This window comes from Calonectris borealis, chromosome 1 (genome assembly GCF_964195595.1).
Source record: "Calonectris borealis chromosome 1, bCalBor7.hap1.2, whole genome shotgun sequence".
Classification (NCBI taxonomy): domain Eukaryota; kingdom Metazoa; phylum Chordata; class Aves; order Procellariiformes; family Procellariidae; genus Calonectris; species Calonectris borealis.
The window spans coordinates 121,986,891-122,008,863 of record NC_134312.1 but is presented as its reverse complement, the minus strand read 5'-3'; the positions used below and the strand labels follow the sequence as shown (position 1 = coordinate 122,008,863).

The window sequence follows — 21,973 nt, the reverse complement described above, 5'->3', positions numbered from 1 at the left end:
TATGCAAGGCAGCGCAGGTTTCCCCTTCCCCATCCCCTCGCCAAGCTCCACCACTGCAGACCTCAGAGCCGCATGGCACCTCGCCATGCCACATCACGCCTTGCTGGGGTTCAAAGGGCATGGTAGCATCTCGTTTACCACAATTACTGGCTGAAGGTAAATAAATGGCCTTGCTTTCTTCTCTCAAGCTGACTTCCTGCAATCTAGACGGGTAATGTAATACTTAGGTCACTCTTTTGAAAGCCAGGCTTTAGTTAAACACCGCCTGAAAGAGCTGGAGTCTCCTTGTGCCATGGCTCAGCTCCACTGAAATCTTTGAGCGTTTCGGTGGCTTTTAGAGCAGATGGAAAATGGCTGCAGCTGTGGGGGAAGCTCATTCATTGAGTTATTGCCTCACATTTACCAGCATTCAATAGAGGTTGTAATGTGCACGGTAACACTTTCCATGGAGGGAGGGGTAACAGCACACGCATAATACTTCATCATTTCTGGGCTTGAGATGTAAGGAGGTTGACTCCTTTCGATAGTAAAGACCTGCACTAAAGCACTACCCCCATACTCTTGCAAAGCAAGAAGTGTTTTTATCATGTTTGCAAAACCTGGAGGGAGGTGTGTGTCTTTAAATAAATCAGCATGTCATCCCTGCACCATATGGACTTTCTGTCAGCAGACTGCCATCTGCCTGGCTGCGATAGCAGACAAGGATAACCTGGGTTCAAGGTTCAAAGGGTGATAGTAGGCAAGATCTGTGGAAAGGAGAGCTGAACAGCGAGGGAGTGGGGTTTTGTCATCCCCACTCAGAGAGAGACGTGCTGGCTATCAACCAGGGGCAATACGTTTGTGGTCCCAATAAACGCAGCCCTTGTCAATCTTTTCCCTCCATCTTTTAAAAAGTTGAAGGACACGAGTTCCCTGGCTGCGTGGCAAGATGTGTTCAGTTGCATGTTGGGCAAACAAGTCTTTTTCATTCTGGTTGCAATTGCTGTGACGTCGTTCTTGGCTTCTGCCGGAGTCTGACAAAGACTAGCAAAACCGGGAGGCTGGATTGCACTGATCCAAGAGCTCAGTTTAATTATTTGCAAAAAACCCTCCAGAGTCCCCTGTGGCTTGGGCCTTTCTGATGGCTTGGAGCCATCCTTGCAAGTCTGGGAGTCCTGGCCAGGCAAGCAACAGCTGGCCCAGAGATAGCTGAAAATGTGAAAAGCAGAGGTGGTGCTGGTAGGACAGAGGAAAGAGGAGGAGCCTTGTATTGTGCACGGCCTTCTGGCTTTCTCACCCACTATGTAAAGTCCCAAGGCTTGTCAGCTCTTCTCACTTCACTTAGTTATAGCTTTGGCTAGGGTGCTCCAGAACAAGACATTTCAGAACAGCCCTGAAAATTAATTACCTTCTTTTTTATGCAAAAGAATTAATAACTCATTGTAAGAGTGATGGAAAACCGTAACTAGCTCCTGTTGCCATTAACTGTCAATGGGGACCTTTTCTCTTGGATTTGGCGTGTCCCTTGGTGGCCTCACTAAAGTTGCTGAAACCTCACTCAGATTTTATCTTGGTTCATGTTGCATAACAGTTGCTTTGATTTGACATATTACTTTTTTTTTTCTGCATTATTTCAGGCCAGAAGAAACAAAGATCTTGCCCAACATCCTGAAGAAAATTGGCTGCACTCCAATGGTCCGAGTCAACAAGATTGGGAAGTCCTATGGGCTCAAGTGTGAGCTCTGTGAGTGTCCCCTTTCCACCAGGTTTTTCCATGCCATGAGGTGAGGGTGAGGGGCGGTGTTGGAGGGGGGCTTCAGAAGAGGCTCTGTGGAGAGCAAGTACAGATGGGAGGGCCAGATGTGGCATGTGTTGGGTACTCCCACTTATTAGTTCACACTGCAGTCATTTGTCTGACCAAACAGGATGGTTTCAAGCTGCAATGAGCAGGGGGCTAATGGTAGCGGAGGCATCTCTCCTCCCAAATAACTGCAGCATAAGGTCAGAGCAGAGCTGGGTTGAATTTGGGGATGGATGGATGACATCATGGCAACGGGCAGGGATGCTGCAGCACCTGGGGTAGCACGTGGAGTGCACAGGAGAGACTGGCCGAGCCTTCCCGAAATGTGGTGGCTGGGACGGGGCAAAGGGTACGGCGGGACTCTTCCCGCAGCCTGCCTGGGCAGAGGGAGCAGCTCGGACTGCGGGGGACACACGGCAGCGTAGCCCCTGGCTGCCAGGCAGAGGTCCCACGCAGGGGGGACTCTGCTCTGCTGTGGCATGGTCTCCGCCAGGTCAGCTGGAGCCGGGCAGGCACTGCCGTCTGCTGCATCACTGTCCTGGGGGCACCGACAGCTTCCCTTGGGGACCTTCCCAAAACGCAGCCCCGGGCAGAGCAGCGGGGGCTGCAGACAGCTGGGATTATCAGTGACACGCGTGCCAGGCCCTGGCGCTAAAGCCAGGCCAAGGTGCTGGCTGTGGGACCAGGTTTTCCAGCAGGACCCAAGTCCTCCCCGCAAGGGGATGTTAGCATAGCGCTGGTGATATCTCATGCAAGGGTTGTTTTTAGCCTGGTCCTCTACAAGAATAAGGATGATATGATTAGGCTGTCTCTGTGTATATGTATATGGACTTTTCAGTCTCCTTTCCTGTAACTTTTCACCCTATTTAATTAATTTCAGCCAAATTGGGCAGAAGGACAGTAAGATTCAGGCAGTAAGATTTATGAGTGTCACATAGCTGGGTAGGAAGGAGAGACTTCATGAGTGCTCACACTCAATAAAAGGGCACAGCAGGACCTTGCAGTTCTGTGTGGCAGCCAGGAATCCACCCGGTAGCCAGCCGCCACGAGGCACATGGCCACATGGAGCGTGCTGTGGTCTTCGACCAGATCCCTTCTCAGGATCTGGGACCCTAACCCTGCAACCTCCATGTTGCACCACCTCTCGCTTCCCGGAATGAGACCTCAGGGGACAGTAGGGGACTGTCGAGCAGAGGTGGCAGAGGCAGGAGGACAGGTCTGCAATGTCTGGTCCCCCTCTGAAGAAGTCTGTCCCTTGGAGGATGTCTTGCTGGGGCAAGTGCCTTACAGGAGCAGGAGGATTTGGTGAAAACAGCAGTGAGGAAGCCAGGGAGACCCTGTTTTCTGGGGTGGTGTCTCCCTCCCCTGGTGCAGGAGGGGAAGGAGAGTAGGACAGGCAGAGCAGCTGCATGGTCCTCTCCTCAGCACAGAGCTTCTTACCAAGCAAATATATGAAAGCTTGCAGCACTGCCGCGTCAAGGAACAGTTACGGTCGGACACGATTACCTTGTAATCTCTGTGCCTCCAGGGATCTCTGAGTAGCTGAAGTTTTGGCACGTTGCATTATAAAATGTAATGATGAGCACAAGATTTTTTTCCCCGTTGCTTTGGCTGCTCAAGTATCTGGTTGATTTGTCAGCCTGAAGTAGCTGTCTCTGCTAGGATGAAGTGAATGACACCCTGAAAGTACCCATTTTGCCCTGTTGTCCATAAAACAGAGCTCAGTACCACCAGTTCAGATGTAGACGCTCATGAAAACCTTGGTGGGAAGAGTCCTGCCCCGAGCGTTAGCAGTGTGGAGGGCCTGATTAGGAACAGAGGTGTGCCTTGCAGTTTGAGCACGCCTTGGAGGAAAGTCTCTGTTAGTTGGTTTTTTTGGTAGTTCAGGGAAGAAAGCATAATTTTGGTTAACACTTGAAAGTGCGCTTTCTATTGTTTGTTTTTCTTTATGGCACTCCATTCAGATACATTCAGATACAGATCATCCCTACAGAAGGGCACCTTTTTAGATGCCTATTAATAACTGCCATGTCCCAGGAAGGACCGTGAGACCTTGCTGTTAACCCTGACAGTGCCTTGCTCAGAGAAGAGTCTTCAAGGCAGGGCAGCAAGGTGTATCGTACAAGAGTGGGACCTTCCACCTAGCAATCACTGTATGTCCAGTTGATTTTAAACCCATCCTGGACTTAGCATGCCTGCTCACTGCCTTCAGGGTGCTGCAGATAGATGAAACATGGGGGAAAGATGGACTATGGGCAGGTATGCTGATGGGTAATCCCATGACAAGCTGCGGCACCCTGTAAGCAGATGGTGGAGGCACTTTCCTGAGCAAAGGACTGTCTCGCAGGGGAGGAATGGGTGTCCTCAAATGACTGCAGTGAGGGCTGGGGGAGCAAGGAGCTGGTGCTCCCAGCTGCAGCTGCAGTCCCTGATGGAGCCTCCCCCTTCATTTCCAGTGGCAAAATGTGAGTACTTCAACGCGGGGGGCAGTGTGAAGGACCGCATCAGCCTGAGGATGGTGGAAGATGCAGAGAGAGCCGGGATTATAAAACCAGGAGACACACTGATTGAAGCCACTTCAGGAAACACAGGTGGGAAGGGCAGGGATGTTCCCTTTGCTGGGGTACCAGGGAGGATGGCATCTCTGAGGGGCTGCAGGAGGGGCAGGAATATGAGGAGCTCTTGTACTTGCAGTTACAAGGTCAGCTTGGTGCCCCGCGGCTCTGGCTCCATCCTCCCCTCAGCCGCCCTCCCGGCTGCTGCGGACAGCCCAGGGTGCTGAGGTGCCTTGTTGCTGAAATTCCCAAGGGCCTGCGAGGGTCCCACGCCTGTGCAGGCATGCATGACAGGTTACCTCACAGCAGCAAACAGCCTCGGGAGCTGGAGGGCAACCCCAGGTGTTTTCAGCTGGGAAGCTCTTGAATATTCAGAGGTTCCCAGGAAATCCCAGAGGTTCCCTTCCCAGGTTTCCTGATGGGCTGGAAGATAAATAATCTTTTTTTTTTCCTTGTCACTGTCATCCTGCTCAGGCACTAGATTATGGTGGGGTATGAGATGAGGGAGGACAACAGAGGAGCCTCCCCTCTATTTTGCAGCCTGCACAGGACCATCAGTGCAAGCTTCCATGTCCCTTTGCTGCCGCCTGCACCATGTCAGGGACACGTGTGTGGATACTGTGCTTTCCTGCAAAAAGGCACAGCGGAGGCTGTCAAGGCGCTCTGGACAGAGTTGAGGCGTGTCCGTCACTGTGCTCCCCTCTGCTGCTGCACTGCCGCCGCCTACCCCTCACTAGCCATGGAGAACAGGGCTCGTCTCTAAAAATTTTGTTCCTTACTAGCCCGTTTGCTGCAGGCTCCCTAGAGCCAGCCCCCCTTTCCCCGGACACCCCCCCAGACATGGCGGCGAGGGGACCTGTGCACTGTTCCCCAGGTGGCTCGTGCTGGCTCCCTGCCCACCCGGGCACCATGCTCCCTACAGCCTCTCGCAGGGACACGCCGCTCCGGCCTCACCTTCCCCCTCTAGCTGGGGAGCAGCTGGCTCTATCCGTCACCCCCAGTGAAATTGGAGCAGGGTCCCCTCCGCCTGCTCGCCACGGGGTGACATGTGCAGCTTTGTGTGTGTGTATCCCCACAACTGAGAGCGTTTCAGGGGGAGGGAAAGGCACTCCTGAAGCAAAATCACCTCTGTCCTGTGTTTCGGAAAACAAAGCAAGAGGCCTGAGCCTCAGTGAGGGGAGGAAAACGCTCCCCAGCTTTGCCATTCACTCTGGGCTAACAGACTCCTGCGAGCAAGAGAGGTACTGCAGCTCGACTCGCCCGTTAGCCCATCCTCCTGCGCTCCCTGGCACTCCCGGCACATCCCGAGAGGCTCGCGGAGGATGCCCTCACCTGTAGCTCGTCGGTGAACATTTCTAGGTTACGTTCACTGGCCGGAGAGAGGAACATAGGAAGCAACACATGTCGGTCGGCCTTGCCAAATGCTATTGTTAACCTATTCCCCTTCCTCCCCACCACCTAGGAATCGGGCTGGCACTGGTAGCTGCAGTGAAAGGTTACCGCTGCATCATTGTCTTGCCGGAGAAAATGAGCATGGAAAAGGTCAGAGTTCTGTACAGTATTACCCCGCAGCCGGGGAACACCTCCTTCCCTGTCTCCCTCTGCCTCTCCCTTTCTAGAGACGGAGTCCTTTAAAGGGTAACGAGCCTTGCCGCACACTGACATAGCTTTGTAGTTATTCAGAAGATTTCCTCTTGATTTAAAAAAAGCACACTGTGATGGCCGGCTGATTATCTAGCGTCAGCGGTGCAGCTGGGGTCACATGTTAGCCAACCACGGTGTGTGGCTGCAGAGAAATGGAGCAATATCTGCTGTCTGCGAGGGCGAGGGCTGGATGGAGCAGAGGAGAGACAGGCAGATGCCGGGGCTCGGCTGCCGGTCCTGCTAACTTCCCCTCTGACATCTGACGTGTCACTTGGTCTCTCTATGTCTCTACGGTTTTCTTTAACCTGGAGACACTGTTGTCTGAGCTGCTTTCTTGAGATGGTGGAAATCGAGTCACTTGCACAAGAGCTGATGATCAGGTGAAACTGCCATCTCGGAGATGGCAGAAATCTTCATGTTGGGGAGCCAAAAGTCTCACAAACTGCTCAGCTGAACTCATGCCAGTGCAGCCAAACCTGGACCCTGACTTGGCTCAAAGCTGAGCCCTTCTCCAAAGCACCACCCACATTTCAACCTAAATCTCACTTAAGCTCCGTCTGGGTCAGATGCCACCTCTAGCTGCCATGGGCTTCACCTCCAGGCGCCCTGACACTCATCCACCCTTCTCTTTTGATCCCCTCTACCCCTAACAGGCACATCTCTCGGTGAATTAATACCCTAGGGCTGATTTGTACTTGCTCCTTGTGAGGGAAGAGAAGGGACTTTAAAGACAGCTTTAAGACATCGTCCTTGCATGCAGGGGCTCAGACCACGGCACATAGGAGATGCTGCTCCCTACCCTGGTTCCCTCTGCCCCTTTCCCCAGGCACCAAGGAGCAGCACAGTGTTACCCACCTCCACTGTGTGCCCAGCCTGCCCCCCGAGTAGGACAGGGCATGAGGCCAGGCTTGAATCCATGTGCCAGCTTCAGGTAGGAGGCCCTGGGTGCCAGGAGGATGTCAGAGATAGTATAACTGACAATCGGACATTGTATCTCCAAATGTTAAATGTCTCTTGCATGCAAAGCTCCTCTGGCATCTGACGCTGCCATGAGCCCGCAGGTTTGGATTACCATTGCTACGTGGGATCAGCTGCGTTACATCTACTTTCTTCCCTCCCAAAGGTGGATATTCTGAAAGCGCTGGGTGTTGAAATTGTGAGGACCCCGTGCACCCGCTTTGATGCCCCGGAGTCTAACATTCGTGTTGCCTGGAAGCTGAAAAGTGAAATCCCAAACTCTCACATCCTGGACCAGGTAAACGTTGTTCCTCCACCGACTCTTTCCAAACACGGTTTATAGCGTGTGCTCCAAGTCTGCCTGTGTTTGGGGGCTTCGCTCAAACTGGCAATGGAGGCAGATTTCATCAGTGTTTTATGGTGTTTGAAACTTAATTGCTCCTCTGTAAAGCACAGGGTGGCAGAAACGGAATAAGGGACACTTCCAAACCTGTTAACAAAAAGGGAGCTCAGTGTCTGAATACGCTTTTCAGAAGCAGCCTGGTCTACAGGTGTGAACATGGGGCTGCACACATTTCAGTGCTGTACCTGTGTACCCCCCTGCGGTAAATCCCTCTGTACAGGTAGGACAACTCCTGTGACCCACGTTTCCCAGCCACCTGACTTGCTGTGCTGCCAGCCACAAATGCCCCTAAATGACAAAGCAGCTCCCAAAATTATATATATGATACTTGAAAGAAGTTTTCTAACATGATATTTGAGAAAGGATTTTTTTTGTTTTCTGAGCTTTTTAGGAGTATTGTGGGGCTGTATTTTCAACTTTTTCAAGGTAACAGAAAAGGCTAAAAATGTTTCTATCCAAGCAATAACTAAAATACCGAGGAGCTCTCCTGCGTCCAGCAGCTAGAGTTTTAACAAAATCACCAGATCCCACAAAACCTGGCAATGAAGCATATGGGACAGCCGCACCATTCCCACACCAAATAGACACCAAATGCCAGAGAGTGAGTGTTCGTGGGCACGTTTAATCTTCCAGTGTGGACAAATGCCAAGTGTCCTTAGAAACCTGCCCAAAGTGACAACCAGGAGGAATACCTGTGACCTGGCGTGGCTGGGTGGCAGTGCACCCCTCGCCATGGGGTGGAGGGGGCAGTTGCATACTCTGCGTAAAGCTTGTCAGGAGCTATTGCTAATTTGGTATTTGACCTATGCTTCACACAGTAACTCATGCTGTTCTCTGTTGAAATAAACAGTACCGAAATCCAAGCAACCCCCTGGCTCATTACGACACCACAGCTGAGGAGATCCTGGAACAGTGTGAAGGTACCGTCTGCGCTGTTGTTTCTATGTGCTGAGGATGTGCGGAGGGTTATACCCTCTCTGAGAGGCTTATTTTACTTCATTTATCGATCTACATGTATAGAAACGGCCAAAAAGGCCTCTGTAGGTGAAGGCACCCTTGATAATACTGACACACAGGGTGCAACAACTTCACATAATCCACTCTAGATCCACCTGAGCATGCGGGGCTTCCCTGCTATGGCCTCCCATTTCGAAAGCCAGAGGGAGGAGACCAGAGGCTTAAAAAATTCAGGCTGTACCCAAGGAGAAAGAGTCCGTCTCTTGTGTCTACAACATCTCTGCAATCTGTCCGCTGAGATGATGGCAAGATGGCCCAAGAAGCCTCACTGGGCAATACAAGTCCATCAGGGCATGGCAGGCTGATCCAGCACTCATTTGCAAATCAAAATAGACTGAAACGTCACAGACTAATGACATTTGATGTGACGCTGCGGGAAGATAAAGGATTATCCCAGTTCACGTCTGTGCAGATAGAAGTGAAATTTATTGCCAGTACTGGGAGCACAGCAAAATGTAAAAAAGACTCAAAGGTTTTAACTGGAGAGCAGTTATCATAACAGTAAAACAGTCAGGTAGCAACAGGAACAAGAAAGTCCCAGCCTTGCCTCCACTACAACGTTTAGATTGGCTTCTACTCACTGCCAGCAGTGATAAGATAAATCCTTTTTCCCAGTGCAGTTGCAGCATAAGGCTCTGAAGGCCTGATTCTGATTCTGCTCCTACCAGTCCTAAATCAGTATGATTTCACTGGTGCCAGTGGGGCTACATCTGACTGACACGGGTGCCAGGGCAGAGCTCTGCCATCTCTCCACTGTGGATGCTAACACTAGCTGAAAAGTTGTGCCTGTTATTGATACTGTGCTGCTATTCACGTGTGTGCTTTGCTTTGACGTGGTGCGGTTTTAAAGGGCTGGAAGCGCTGAGATCCTCCCTCCCCCTTAAGCCAGCAGATGCCAAAGACATGGAAATCATGGAGACCACTGGGAGATCTGGAGGTCAGCTTCAGCCCCCTGGGCTGAGGCAGGATCAGCTGTGCTCAGATCCTGCAAGCTCATCTGAGCTTCTCCACAGGACCACGCTTTGGCCGCTAGCATGACCTCTGACTATCCTTTCCGCACATGGGGTTCTAGCAGCCGACGGACACGGGCTCTGCATCTGCGCAGGGCCCCGAATAAAGGGGAGACCATGCTGGAAGCCATGCTGAGTCCCTGCAAGCCTCTCTCTTCCCTGACCTGCAGGCAAGGTCCACATGGTGGTGATTGGGTCTGGCACAGGAGGCACCATCACCGGCATCGCCAGGAAGCTGAAGGAGAAGTGCCCAGAGTGCAAGGTAAGCTGGGAGGCAGGGCTGCCCATTGGGAACCGTGCCCCCCCTGGGTTTTCCTGCCTGTGCTTTTGATCGAGCCTAACCCCACGGTTCACCTGAGCTAGCAGTTGTTGTCTCCACCTATTTGCTTTTTCACAGCGAGCTTGGCTTTTGTTGGAAGCAATTTGGTGTTACGCTCAGCTTGACCTAGATCCATCCGAGTGCCTTAGAAGTCAAAAGCTCCACAGCCCCATTACTAATCCCACCCTGCCCGGTGCCCTGCCCTTTGCAGGACACCGTCAGATGTCCCTCACAGAAGTGGCTGGCCCAGCTGACAGTATTACTGCTCCTGCTCCTGCCTGCTGAAAGTTTCTGCTCTGGCAGTTCCGTGGGGGGGACAGATGGTGCAAGTGCTTCTCACATGCCATTGCAAAAGCCTCCGTGCTTATGGTTGACACCAGTCATAGATGCTCATTCTGCAGAGCCTGTGCTTCAAGGCAGACTGGAGGCTTGATGGTTACTGCCTCCCCGACATAGCCGGCATGTGAGCAATGCCTCATCCACCACAGGCAAATTGAGGTGGTGTAGACCCAGCCGCTGGGGGACCCAGGCATGAGATAACGTCACTGACTGCGAACAAAGCTGCGTGTGGAGCAGTGTCACCATGCTTTCTTAAGCTGAGCACTGAGGAGGCAACCTCAGCCCAGACATAAAGCTATAAGCAACCAGGGAGGTGCACTGTTAGCCAGCACAACTAGATCCAGAAAGGATGTCTGTAGCCACGGGTTTCCACAGGTTTGAGCTAGCTGGCTGGCTTTGCGCTGGAGCAGATTAAGGAGCACTCACACGATCCTAAGGGTTGAGCTTTGGAAGTAGCAGGCTCTGCCAAAGGGTGGTGACAAACACCTTGAGAGTGATAACATTTTAAGCCACCAGTCACTTCTGCAGCAGCTGAACACTACCTAGGATCTATTTAAAAAGCCAGTGGGAAACAGTACCCTTTTATCCTAGAAGCTCTCCATGCTGCCAGTGGACAGGAATATTAATGAATATCATAGAATCATAGAATCGTAGAATGGTTTGGATTGGAAGGAACCTTTAAAGGTCACCTAGTCCAACTGCCCTGCCGTGGGCAGGGACATCTTCAACTAGATCAGGTTGCTCAGAGCCCCGTCCAATCTCACCTTGAACGTTCCCAGGGATGGGGCACCTACCACCTCTCTGGGCAACCTGTGCCAGTGTTTCACCACCCTCATTGTCTTCCTTATATCTAGTCTAAATCTACCCTCTTCTAGTTTAAAACCATTCCCCCTTGTCCTGTCACAACAGGCCCTGCTAAAAACTCTGTCCCCATCTTCCTTATAAGCCCCCTTTAAGTATTGAAAGGCTGCGGTAAGGTCTCCCTGAACCCTTCTCTTCTCCAGGCTGAACAACCCCAACTCTCTCAGCCTTTCATCACAGGGGAGGCATTCCATCCCCTTGATCATTTTTGTGGCACTCCTCTGGACCCGCTCCAACAGGTCCATGTCTTTCTTCTGCTGAGGGTTCCAGAGCTGGACGCAGTACTGTAGGTGGGGTGTCACCAGAGCAGAGTAGATATATCATACCTAGATATCATAGATATAGCATATCGATATGATGGGAAAGAAAACATTGCTGATAAGGGCATGGGTGATTTTTCCTTTGAGTTGTGTGTTTGACTATTTCTGAACTCCTTTTGTGGTTTAACAAAACTTCCTTCCCTCAAAGATCATTGGCGTAGATCCTGAAGGCTCCATCGTTGCTCTGCCCAGTGAGATGAACAGGACGAACACCACAACCATCGAAGTGGAGGGCATTGGGCATGACTTTATCCCTACTGTCCTTGACAGATCAGTAAGTAGCAAGGTGATGAGAGGCCTCTGTCTGATCTTTGGCTTTGCATCCAGCCTACTCCCAAGATCAGAGGTAGCCAGCTCTGGCACCCAGTGGTGGCCCAGCCCTAAAGCTACTTGTGTACCTTCCCAGTGCAGAACAAGCTGTTGTGGGGGGATTGGGACCCCAGCACTAAGGCATCTCTCTGAGTAAATCTGATTATAACTGGCCTACAAGGAGAAGCCAAATACAGGGGCAAACAAGGAATATGCCACAGTACTAGCCGCCTCAGCTCAGCCTCACCGATGTTCAGAGCGTGCGTCTTGTACTACAATCACACAGAAGAGGTCAGTGCCGAGGCTGCTTTTCATCACGCTAGGGTTTCCTGAGCCTTTGCTGTCATAGGCACCGCATGCACACAGCAGAAACCCTGCACCATTTATGGGCTGGAAGACAAGATCCAGGCTATGTAAAACAACAGATTATGAACCTCATACAGCTTTTTGTCAAGTTTCTTCTTCATGTATCGGTTGCTACTAGGCACAGAGCTTTAAAGCCCTAACTCAAGCTGCCTGTGCTCCCCCAGCCTCGTTCTTAGAAAGGTTCCCCACAGCCTCTGACCCGAGATTTTTTCTGTTTTCAGGTGTTGTGGTAACTACATCTCTGCTGTCTGCACATGGCTTTAGAGTTTTGACCTGTAGTAACCCAAAACTCTTTTTGTAGTTGGATCTGATTTTGTCGGGTAAAATCTTGACCATTAACGTAGCCTAGCCTGAGACATCATGAACACCAGCCACATCCTGACTCTGGACCTCTCAGACATCCCTAACTCTCCAAGGAAGGGGTGCTGGCTGGAAAGGCTAGAGTGGGTGCCTGCAAGCAAGGACACACCCTCCGGACCGAGGATGCCCTGAGAAATGCGTTTGTTTTCAACAAGTGTGGAAAGCAGCTCAAAGCTGCCAGATGTTGTAGGCATCAGCACCACGGCATGCCTCACAGGCTCGGGACAGCCTGAAATAACACTTCTAGAAATCATACTTCTTGCTTTCTCTTCAGGTGGTTGATCAGTGGTATAAATGCAACGACAGAGACTCGTTCCTCATGTCTCGCAGGCTGATTAGAGAGGAGGGATTATTGTGCGGTAAGCACCAATGACAAGAGTTGCTTCTCTTAACAAACTTTTTGAACCTCATCCTTTCGGGACCAAAATGCTTTGGGGTAGGTGCTCTCTGCATTTGGTGCCTATTAGGTAAACAGGGCTGAATGGCCGAACCCCGAGCTGGTGTGTAGGTTGCTGGAGACTTCAGAGGTGTGGCAGTGAGCCCGTGGTCTGGGATCTGACTCATCGGCCACAATAATTATAGAAGCAATAACTCTCCTCTTACTGGAGAACTTTTGCACATGGAACTGGATCTTCAGGCCTAACTCTGTGCGGTGTAGTGTTACACGAGATGAAGAGAGGATTAATGGGACTCGGGGCAGGACAGGTGGGCTAAAACTGTCGCTCCACTTACAACTCTGCCAGGCCGTACTCTCTGTTGTTGAACGGTTGCCACACTAGAGGTGCCAGGTTTGGACCAGGAAAGTTTGAAAGTAAAGAAAGTGTAAGATGTTCTTACTGAGTATTTCTCCCTATGCCAACAAGCTGTAAGTGATCCCACCGGCTTTCCAAAATGAACAGATGCCCTCAGACAAACTCTGCCTGTACCCGAAGAGCCTCTACACAGCCATCAGCATTTTTCAGCCTTCCTTGCCCCCGAGCAGATAGCTATAGGTTTGCATCCAGGACCAGACAATATGTAGGCTTGTAGTTACAGCTGATAAAAGTCCTGAGCTCTCACATCCAGGGAGTTTGGAAAAAGATCAGGCCATTTGTAATGAAACGCTTAAATGTTGATTTAACCAGGAGACCGGCACAGTCACTGTGTTTCGACAGAAACCACTTGCTGAACTCAACTATAATTTGTGAATAGCTTCATGTTCCCTGAACTGCATTTTTCAGGGCCTTTCCTCATTGGTTTGAAAAATGTGACCCAGTGCTAATTAACCTGCTGTAAAATACGTGCTGCCTTGAATGCAGTGTGTAATTGGCACACAGATAGTGGAATGTGTTTGACTTCCAGTACTCAAACTACTGGTGGAAGAATTGCCTCTGTAAAGCAGGGACCTGCTTTCCCTACGTGCAGCAAACCACATGCGTGCACACAGACACAGGGAGCGTTTAAGTCTTCCCATCACGTTGGCCTGGTATTCCAAGCATGAATGTAATGTTTATGCTTTTTTCAGTCTTTACAATGCATTTAAAGCCAATATTTGATTGCCAAATATATCAGCCAGAAGCTCTAGATTTGGCATGGTCTTCTCCTCACCCAAAGGAAGGGTGCAGTGTGGGCAGCAGTGGTATGAATGGCCCCGTATTGAACCTTTCAGCCCTTGGCCTGCCCTCAGAGTCATCACAAGAAATGGTTCATGAAGTTCATAAGATGACTCTTATGTTGCCTCATAAACCCATTGCCAAGAGCCACCATATGAACACGTTCCTTCAGTCCCTACCTCTTCCTGACCCTAAATCTACGAGGCTGTAGGGCTGATTGTCCTCCCACTCCCAGTGTTTTGAGCTGCCCTGGTGTACGAGATGCCACCTCTGCTACTGCTTGGTCTCGGTGCCCCTGGTAGCATTAGACAGGGCAGCACTGCGCCCTGCACGCCGGGACTGCAGCCCTACACCCCAACATTGGCAGCCCCAACATTGTCTCTTTCTTCTTGGTACCCGTCCAGGCGGCAGCTCAGGCAGTGCCATGTCCGTCGCCGTGCGGGCTGCCAAGGACCTAAAGGAAGGTCAGCGCTGCGTTGTCATCCTGCCTGACTCCGTCAGGAACTACATGTGAGTTTCTTGCTTCTTTGCCCGCTTTCCGGCAGCGGGATGGGAGCTCCCTGTAGTAGCCTTCTCCCCCGTCTCTGCGTATGGCCCGTGTTGGGGCCATGGGGCCCTTTGGTGACATGAGCTTAGCACTGCTGAGCCCAGGTGGTGTGGGTTGCTGGAAAGCCACCCCGATAACTCTGACTGATAGCATGGCATCCGCAGTGAGCCCAGAGCTGGGAGTCTCCCTCGAACAGCTCACAGGAAAAAACATAGATAAACAACAGGGAGAAATAGCATGCTGCCATGGCAAGCACCAGGGGTTAGGTGTTGGGACACTTGGGTTTTATTTCCTCTTGTCACTGACTTACTGCACGGAGCAGGAATCAGTCAAGCTACAGTTTTTGAACTTGCATGCCTAAAGTTAGGAAGGCAAATAGCTGGCATGCTTCTAAGAGTTACTGAGCACCCGCAGCTCCCATTGACCTTAAAAGGGGCTAAGAGCAGCCAGCTGCAAAAATCATGGGAGCCCCGGGGCAGTGCTGCGGTCTAGTGCATGAAACAAAGCACGACTTCTTTTGGAAGGCTTACAGACTCACTCTTTGTTGGTGATTTCTAGGTCCAAATTTTTGAACGATAAGTGGATGATAAAAAATGGTTTCCTAAATGATGTCCAGGAGCACAAGCCTTGGTAAGACAACTTCCGCCGATACAAACAGTGATAAGGGAATCAGCTTTCTGAGTCTGGAAATTATTATCTTCAAAGAAAAGTATTATCTTTTAGTATTTAGAAAAAATGCAGTTAAGTCCAGATCCCTCCAGGGAGGCTGTAGTGTCAGCTCCTTTCTTTTGAGTGGTTAGATATCCCAGTTCTCCAATCAAAGTCTATAAAGGAGCCACTTCCGTCCCAAAGTTGCCGATCCGCTCCCATGTGGCGGTCATTGTCCAGGCCACCTAAGCCCTGCCAAGCAGAACAGCTGAGGTGGACATCTAGCTCCACTCAAAACCTCCTCTCTCTACTCCACAGCTGATGTTTGAAGGAACATCAGGCTGGCAGGGAGATGGGTCCCTCCTGTAGCAAACACTCTTTCAAACAGCTCTGAAGGTCTTTTCAGGCAGGGAACAGTAAATTTTCACTTTCCAGAGCTGCGGGCCAGAAAAGATGACCAACTCAGCAGTTTCTTGCACACCATGGGGAAAGAGTCCCCTCAAGGCAGGGATTCACAGACAAACTGCTGATGCCACTTGTCATGTAGCTGGGCAAATGCTGGCTGTTTAGAAAGCACCTCGTCTCACTTTAAAGACAGCAAGTATTATTGATGCCACCTGCTCCTTTGCCACCTGCTATAACCAAAGGTTATTGTAAAATAGTTCCTAAAAACTTAATACATTTCCAAGACCTCTCATGCCTGATTAGAATTGCTTTTGCCCCTTCCAGCCTTTAGCATTTCCCTGCCTTTTCTGCAAGGACGAAGGGCTGAGATGAGTTGGGAGTTGCCTGTGGTCCCCAGCAAACAAACGTCAGTTGTCCCTCATAAGTCACACAAGCATCTCTGCCAGGCTCTCTCCTGGAGGAGCTGCAAATGCTGCATTTTGAGGATCAAGGATAGAAACCAAAGAAGTAAAACTGGTAGGCCTCCACTCATGAGCTTGAAGTGAAGCCCTAAGTAGCTTCCTTGGATTCAGGACAGCTCAGCACCTTGCCGACTGCTGACCTCAGCCCTGCCTCTGGAGTTGTACGAACACGGGGCATAGGGAAAGCTTGGCTTCAACAAGACCTGGCCATGGTGGACTTGTAGTGTTACTGCTTTGGGGATAGGAGTGGAGTGAGCTTTGCAAGCAGACAGAATATCTCTGCTTGGGTGGTCTCATCTCTCCTGGCCTTGCCTCCCTGAGCAAGGCCCAGAGCCGCGCAGCAGAGACTAACAACTTGGTGCTGCCATTTGTCTTTCAACAGGTGGTGGAACATCAAGGTGCAGAAACTGAATCTCTCAGCCCCTCTCATTCTCCTCCCAGAAGTCAGCTGTCAACAGGCAATTGAGATCCTCCAGGAGAAGGGATACGACCAAGCTCCTGTTGTTGCTGAATCAGGGTAACTATTTTTACTCATTACAGATATGGACATTCACATGGGAAAAGCAGCCACGATGAAGCTAAAAACAAAGTCCCATTTACTTATTCAATGACAGGGGTCTTGTGTTGGATTCTGTAATGCATATTTTTAAAATATCATCTGCCTCTGTGAAGATTCATCAAGAAAACTCCCTGTAAATGAGCTAGTTAAGGTCAAAGCCAAATCCAGTGCCTACCAGACTCAGCAGAGGTTGGATCAGTGCACAGGCAAGGGGAGGCCAGAGGAGAGGTGAGGGCTGGGTGGGAAAACCACACAGACAAGCAACTGGAGAGCCCACAAGTTTTCCTTCTCCCAGCTGCTAAGTCCTGGAGCACAATAGCAGATTTTAACTACTATTAAACCAACAGCTTGGTGAGGACAAGGATCTTCTTGTTCTGCTCAGATGAGAAGACTGGTGCCTCCTGCTGACAGCAGCAGCAATTTAGTCACTGACTTCAAGGGGAGCAGTTCAGCCCCTACATTAAACATGTGCCCTACCTCAGGTTTTTTGGAAAACTCCCTGTTCCCTTGCAGACTTATTTTGGGAATGGTGACCCTTAGCAACACCCTCACCTCAGTGCTGGCTGGAAACGCACAGTTCTCAGACCCTGTTACGAAGGTCATCTACGACCAGTTCTCAAAGGTACCAGTAAGGCTGTGGCTGGTGTCAACTGCTGTCTGGGGACGGGGCGGGGGGAAGAGGTGTGCCATCACCCTGAGGTGTGAAAGGACCTGGGAGAAGAGGTCAATGTAAAGACAGAGAGGTGAAGGTAGAGAGAAATGGGGAGGGCAACGGGGATGAGAGTAAGGACAGGCACCTGCAAAAATGCTGCCGAGCCTGTGGGGTTCAGACGTGGGAGCTTTCGCTCCAGGAGCAAAGCGCATGAATGTCCACCCCTGTTCTTACAGTGTCAGAGGATTTCGTCCAGCCGGGGGATCTGAAAGAAGAGCCCAGCCATTGCCAGGGCTTGACAGGGCTGCGACAATAGCACACAGGACAGGTCCTGTAGGTGTGCAGGGGAGGGACACATGGGTTGGATGGCCATCAGTAGTCCAGACATGGAGTGAGGTAAATGGATGGTGTTTTAGGGGAGCTGGAGCTGTCACCCCCATGCTGGCCCACAGAGGCCCTTTGGGCTTGGGGGGAGACAGCGCTGTAGCTCAGCTGCAGCAAAGCCAGGTTTGCAAGTTGCCCGCAGCCCCTCCCATCTCCCCAGAACCGTGCGGGCAGATGAGGCGCACCTGATCCTGGTCCAGCTGGGTGCCACCCTGCCCAATCATGGCTACAGTCAGAGGCAGGGGTCAGGGTCCCCACCGCTGTCCTGTAGATGTGAAGTGACATGTAAAATGTCTCTTTTTGTCCTGTTTAGATTGGCCTGGAGGACAGCCTTGGGAAGCTTTCCTGCATCCTGGAGAACGACCATTTTGCTATCGTTGTACACGAGCAAATGCAGTGTAGGTATCTGCAGAAGCACTGTACAGGCTTTGAACAAATGTTTGAGAAGGGAGAGGGAAATTCTCAAACTGCTTCACATGTGCAGCCCCTGAGCCTTTGCAGGAAGGATTTCTGCCCTGTGGCTCTGTAAAGCCCTGGAACTGCCAACTATTCTCCCATTTCCTTTCCTGACATCACAGGGATGAGGGGAGAGGGGGGAAGCTTTAACCACAGGAGCCTGGGACCAGCACACTGCTGGGTGTGTGTCCTGCAGGAGCACTTCCCAGATCCTGGCCACAGGAGCTGTGTTGTCCCACCATGCAGGGGTGACGCTGAAGCACCCATCAGCTCCATCCCTCCCCTCATCTTATGGTTTCCCATGGAAATCCATTTTTGGGTTGGGAAGGTGTTCATTACAGGATCTCATTTGGTCGCCTCCTCTGACAGCCGAGGTGGACTGTAGGCAGCAGCTTGGGGTGCAGTGCGTTTGCTGCACAGCTTGGGCCTCTAGTACTCAGTCTCTTGACCTTGAATTCAAATCACTGCCTTGCTGGTTATGGGCAACAGAGGAAACAAGGGGGCAGTTAGGGATCTCCATAGACTTAGTATGCCAAGGGCAAGGTCGAAAGGAGCATTTGGGCACATTAGATTAAGCTTAGGTGGAATTCAGGCATGTAAGTGCAAGGGAACAAACTACACAGTCTGCATCCCACTGCTTAAAGACCTTCTGCTGTGCATGCCCAGAGGCTGTGCCATCTTCTCTGAACACCACTGTTCCCACTTGCCACCCCTGGAGATGCAGCTAAGAGGTGTCCTTATGCCCGTTTGCCCCAAGGGGTCTGGGTAAATTGATATGCTAAGGGGCCTTGCATGCTAGGTGCTATCAGACGCCTACCCTGGAGGTCCAGGGTAAGTCGAGAAAGCTGAAAACAAATGTGTTGGACCGTGAGCAAGCCCTGCGGCAGAGGCACATGAGTCGGGAGTCAGGAGGCACAACGCACACCGATGCATGCAGCCTGGGGCATCTGTGTATGAGCCTTACCTGGACCATGGCTGGGTATAGGGATGCTCTGCCAATTCAGGAGCATCATTAGACTGGTCCAATAAAGCAGCCGTACCAGCAGCTTTGGTTTATTCTCAAACCACTGTACAGCCACCACCTCCCCCGTGAAGCAAATGGGCTCAGTAGAGTCACGTGCAGTAGGACCACGTCAGCACGAGGGTTGCTGATACATCGATGGCAGCAGGGATCACACTTTGTTGCTCCCCTGACCAAAATAGGTGTGGTGGCAGGTGCTGTTCTGCAAATCTGACCTAACACACTTTTCCAGTGTGCAATTATACTGTAAAAATTCTAGAAGTACAAATTTGGCCTTATCTTGAGGGAGTTGCTTTGTTCAAAATGTTAGCAACGTGGAAAAGCAGTCAGAAGACCCATGTTTAGGTCTTCTAAATTAGTCCTGAAGGGTGTAATTATGCTGATTTGATGGGATTGCACATTGAACATGCAAAGCATTCCTGTGGTGAGCAACATGCAATATTGTGCTGTATTGACTGCCAGCAAAGGGCTGCCTGCTGGACTCAGGGCCTCTGAAACCCACTGTGCGCAAACATCCCAACCCCTCTGCTTGTATCTCCGTTGCAAACAAAAGTCTCCCATTCAAAACTGCCTTTGATGCACATTTCCAATTCTCTCACCAAAAATAATGATAGGCAGAATTTCCTTTCTCAGCTATGTTGTCATAAAATAATGAAAATCTATTTTGTATCACATTTCGATATAAGCTAAATGTTATCAACAAATTAAATGGCGTCCACCAAAACGATCAGCCAGCTGTATGCAGTGCCGCTTGCTCTGGTTTTCAAACACCCCCCATTTTCTTTTCCAGAGCTGCTGTTTTAATGCCATCACAGTTACCCCTTGTTTATTGCTTTCTTCCCACACCTTTGGAGCTTGTATTTTATCTCGTGTTTGGACTCTGGTGGCTAGTTTTATTTTTATTTAAGAAAACATTTCTCAGATAGTTAAAGCAATTGTTGCGATGCTGTTTTATTAACGGTGGTGTAGGACCTTAAGAGAATAGAGCAGAAAGTGTCTCACTGCTGCTCTTAAAGAGTCGCATTAGTTTGGCCTGAAAAGTTTTGTGGTGATAGAAGCAGAACTGGAACAGAGGTTGGGTAAAAACAACTGGGAAATTAAGTTTCCTGCTCTGGTAAGGAATGCGTTATCTGCAGCTAAAACCTCCCTGACGTGATCCCAGTAACCTGGCTGAGGCTGCATCAGTCATTTCTGTTGAGGCAGAGCAGACACAGCTGCTGTCCCCGTTAAGGTTTTCTCTTAATAAACAAATAGCAGCCTCTGCACAGCTGTGGGGTTTTTTTGTCGTCTTTTGTTTTTCCACTAAACTGGCAATTTCTGTGCTTACAGTCAATGGAAATGGCAGTTCCTTCATGAAGCAGATGGTGTTTGGTGTGGTCACAGCGATGGACCTCCTCACCTTTGTCAGCAGAAACGACAAGAAGTAGCAGAGCAGCTTGGCTGCACCCGCCTCCGCTCCTCGGCTGGGCCAGCCGCGCCCCCAGCCTGAACCACCCGGCTGAGGGTGCTTTCTGGTCTCATCCAGCTAATAGTTTCTGAAAATGGCGAAAATTGTAATGTAATAACCATTTGTCCGCTAAATGCCACCCAGAATATCACTAAAGAGAAGATAACTAAAGAAATTGCGTTTAATAGCCGTATGTGGTTACGCGGAGCTTCCCAGGGCTGGAGAGGTAACGCGGCGGGTAGGGACGGGAAGGGGATGGTTGTTATTGCCCAGATTTTAGCAGGTGGGGCTTTTGGTGTGTTTGCTGGCAGTAGGTACCTGTGCAGTGCTGGTGTCAGAGCTGCCACGAGTCACCCTGGTCCCGCTGGGGCTGGAGCCCGTCTCCACCATGAGAAGCTCCAGCCTTCTTGAGGGCTGGGGACAAGCCACAGCACAGCTGCACCCTCCTGCTCCTCTCTGCCGCTTGGAGGGAGGGCTGCAGGCACCCCCCAGGAGACCCTCCTTCTCACCCCCGGCTCCCTTTGGGGGCCAAGGAGGCATTTGCTCCTCCCCTCCCCAGGGGGGAGTGGGAGAGGCAGGGCCCCAGAGGAGCGATGAGGAGGGGAGTGGGTGGGACATGGCACCCTGGTGTGCAAAAAGTGGGGAGCTGGGCAGGCACGGGCAGGAGGGACGGGAAGGGTCAGCCGAGGGCTGTGATGGGCGGGGGGAGGACGAGGTGCTGGGCTGGTGGGGAAGGATTGCTCCTGTAGCAGCAACTGGCCTTTGGGAAGCACCTTCCTCACATCTGGGGGAGCTGGTGTCTCATGCACCGTCCCGCAGGAGGGGGCAGTGAACCGATCCCGTTCAAAAAGTAAAGACTCATTCTCACGATATAGTAACTGGGAGAGGGGACATGGCTGCATCCCCGTGTCCTGTAACCGTCATCTCATGAATATGCATCCTGAGAGCTCGTTATCGAGGGGTAGAGGCAAAGGAGAGGCTGATCTTACTTTTGCTGTCAGAGTATTATGTTACAGGAACGATAATAAAGGTCAAAAGAGCCACGTGACATGGCTGCAAAAAACATAAATGAAAGCAAATGTGAAAGGAGGGCGGTGGGACCAAACAGAAGCGCCGTTGAAACCTAGTTTGCGGGAGTTGCTCCCAAAACATGTAAAAGCTCTGCAGTCTTCCCATATGTCTCGGGAGCTGCTCCAAGGGGACAACAACCAATTCTGATTTTGGCTAGTCCATACTTTCAATCTAATCTAGTTTGTACAAGACTTTTATTAAATTATAGAATGCTGAAGTTTTTATATTTAGGAAGAATGTTTCTGCTGTCTTTTGTTTCCTGAGTGACACAAGCTATATTAGATCTTCCACGAGTTTTTGCTTCAGTAATAACCATATTTGTCCAGAAAAAGTAAAAACAGGTTAGATCAACCTCATTGTATTGTATTTATTTTAGCAACTCAGTTGCAAACTGCAGGATATTAGTCCACGCATGTATTCCAAACTCACATGAATAAGTCTTAAAATGCCCCATAACTCCATGAAGCGCAGAACTGAGGCTGAATCTGGA

General features: G+C 50.7%; 1 protein-coding gene across 5 annotated transcripts; it reads left to right on the top strand.

Moving 5' to 3' along the window:
• The first annotated feature begins 1,279 nt into the window (after window positions 1-1,279).
• LOC142092821 (cystathionine beta-synthase-like) lies at window positions 1,280-21,044 on the top strand. Of its 5 annotated transcripts, none has more exons than XM_075173331.1 (15): window positions 1,280-1,421; window positions 1,617-1,723; window positions 4,237-4,371; window positions 5,798-5,877; window positions 7,103-7,234; window positions 8,190-8,259; window positions 9,537-9,628; window positions 11,354-11,479; window positions 12,515-12,599; window positions 14,237-14,342; window positions 14,938-15,009; window positions 16,276-16,410; window positions 16,966-17,074; window positions 17,802-17,886; window positions 20,295-21,042. In XM_075173331.1, exons 2-15 carry the CDS (start codon window positions 1,672-1,674, stop codon window positions 20,390-20,392), a joined length of 1,377 nt encoding a protein of 458 aa, XP_075029432.1. In that variant the 5' UTR covers window positions 1,280-1,421; window positions 1,617-1,671; the 3' UTR covers window positions 20,393-21,042. The 5 variants fall into 5 exon arrangements, with proteins under 5 accessions (XP_075029432.1, XP_075029459.1, XP_075029468.1 ...); XM_075173358.1 differs by having other exon boundaries at window positions 1,617-1,763; XM_075173367.1 differs by lacking the exon at window positions 11,354-11,479 and having other exon boundaries at window positions 20,295-21,044.
• Window positions 21,045-21,973: the final 929 nt, after the last annotated feature.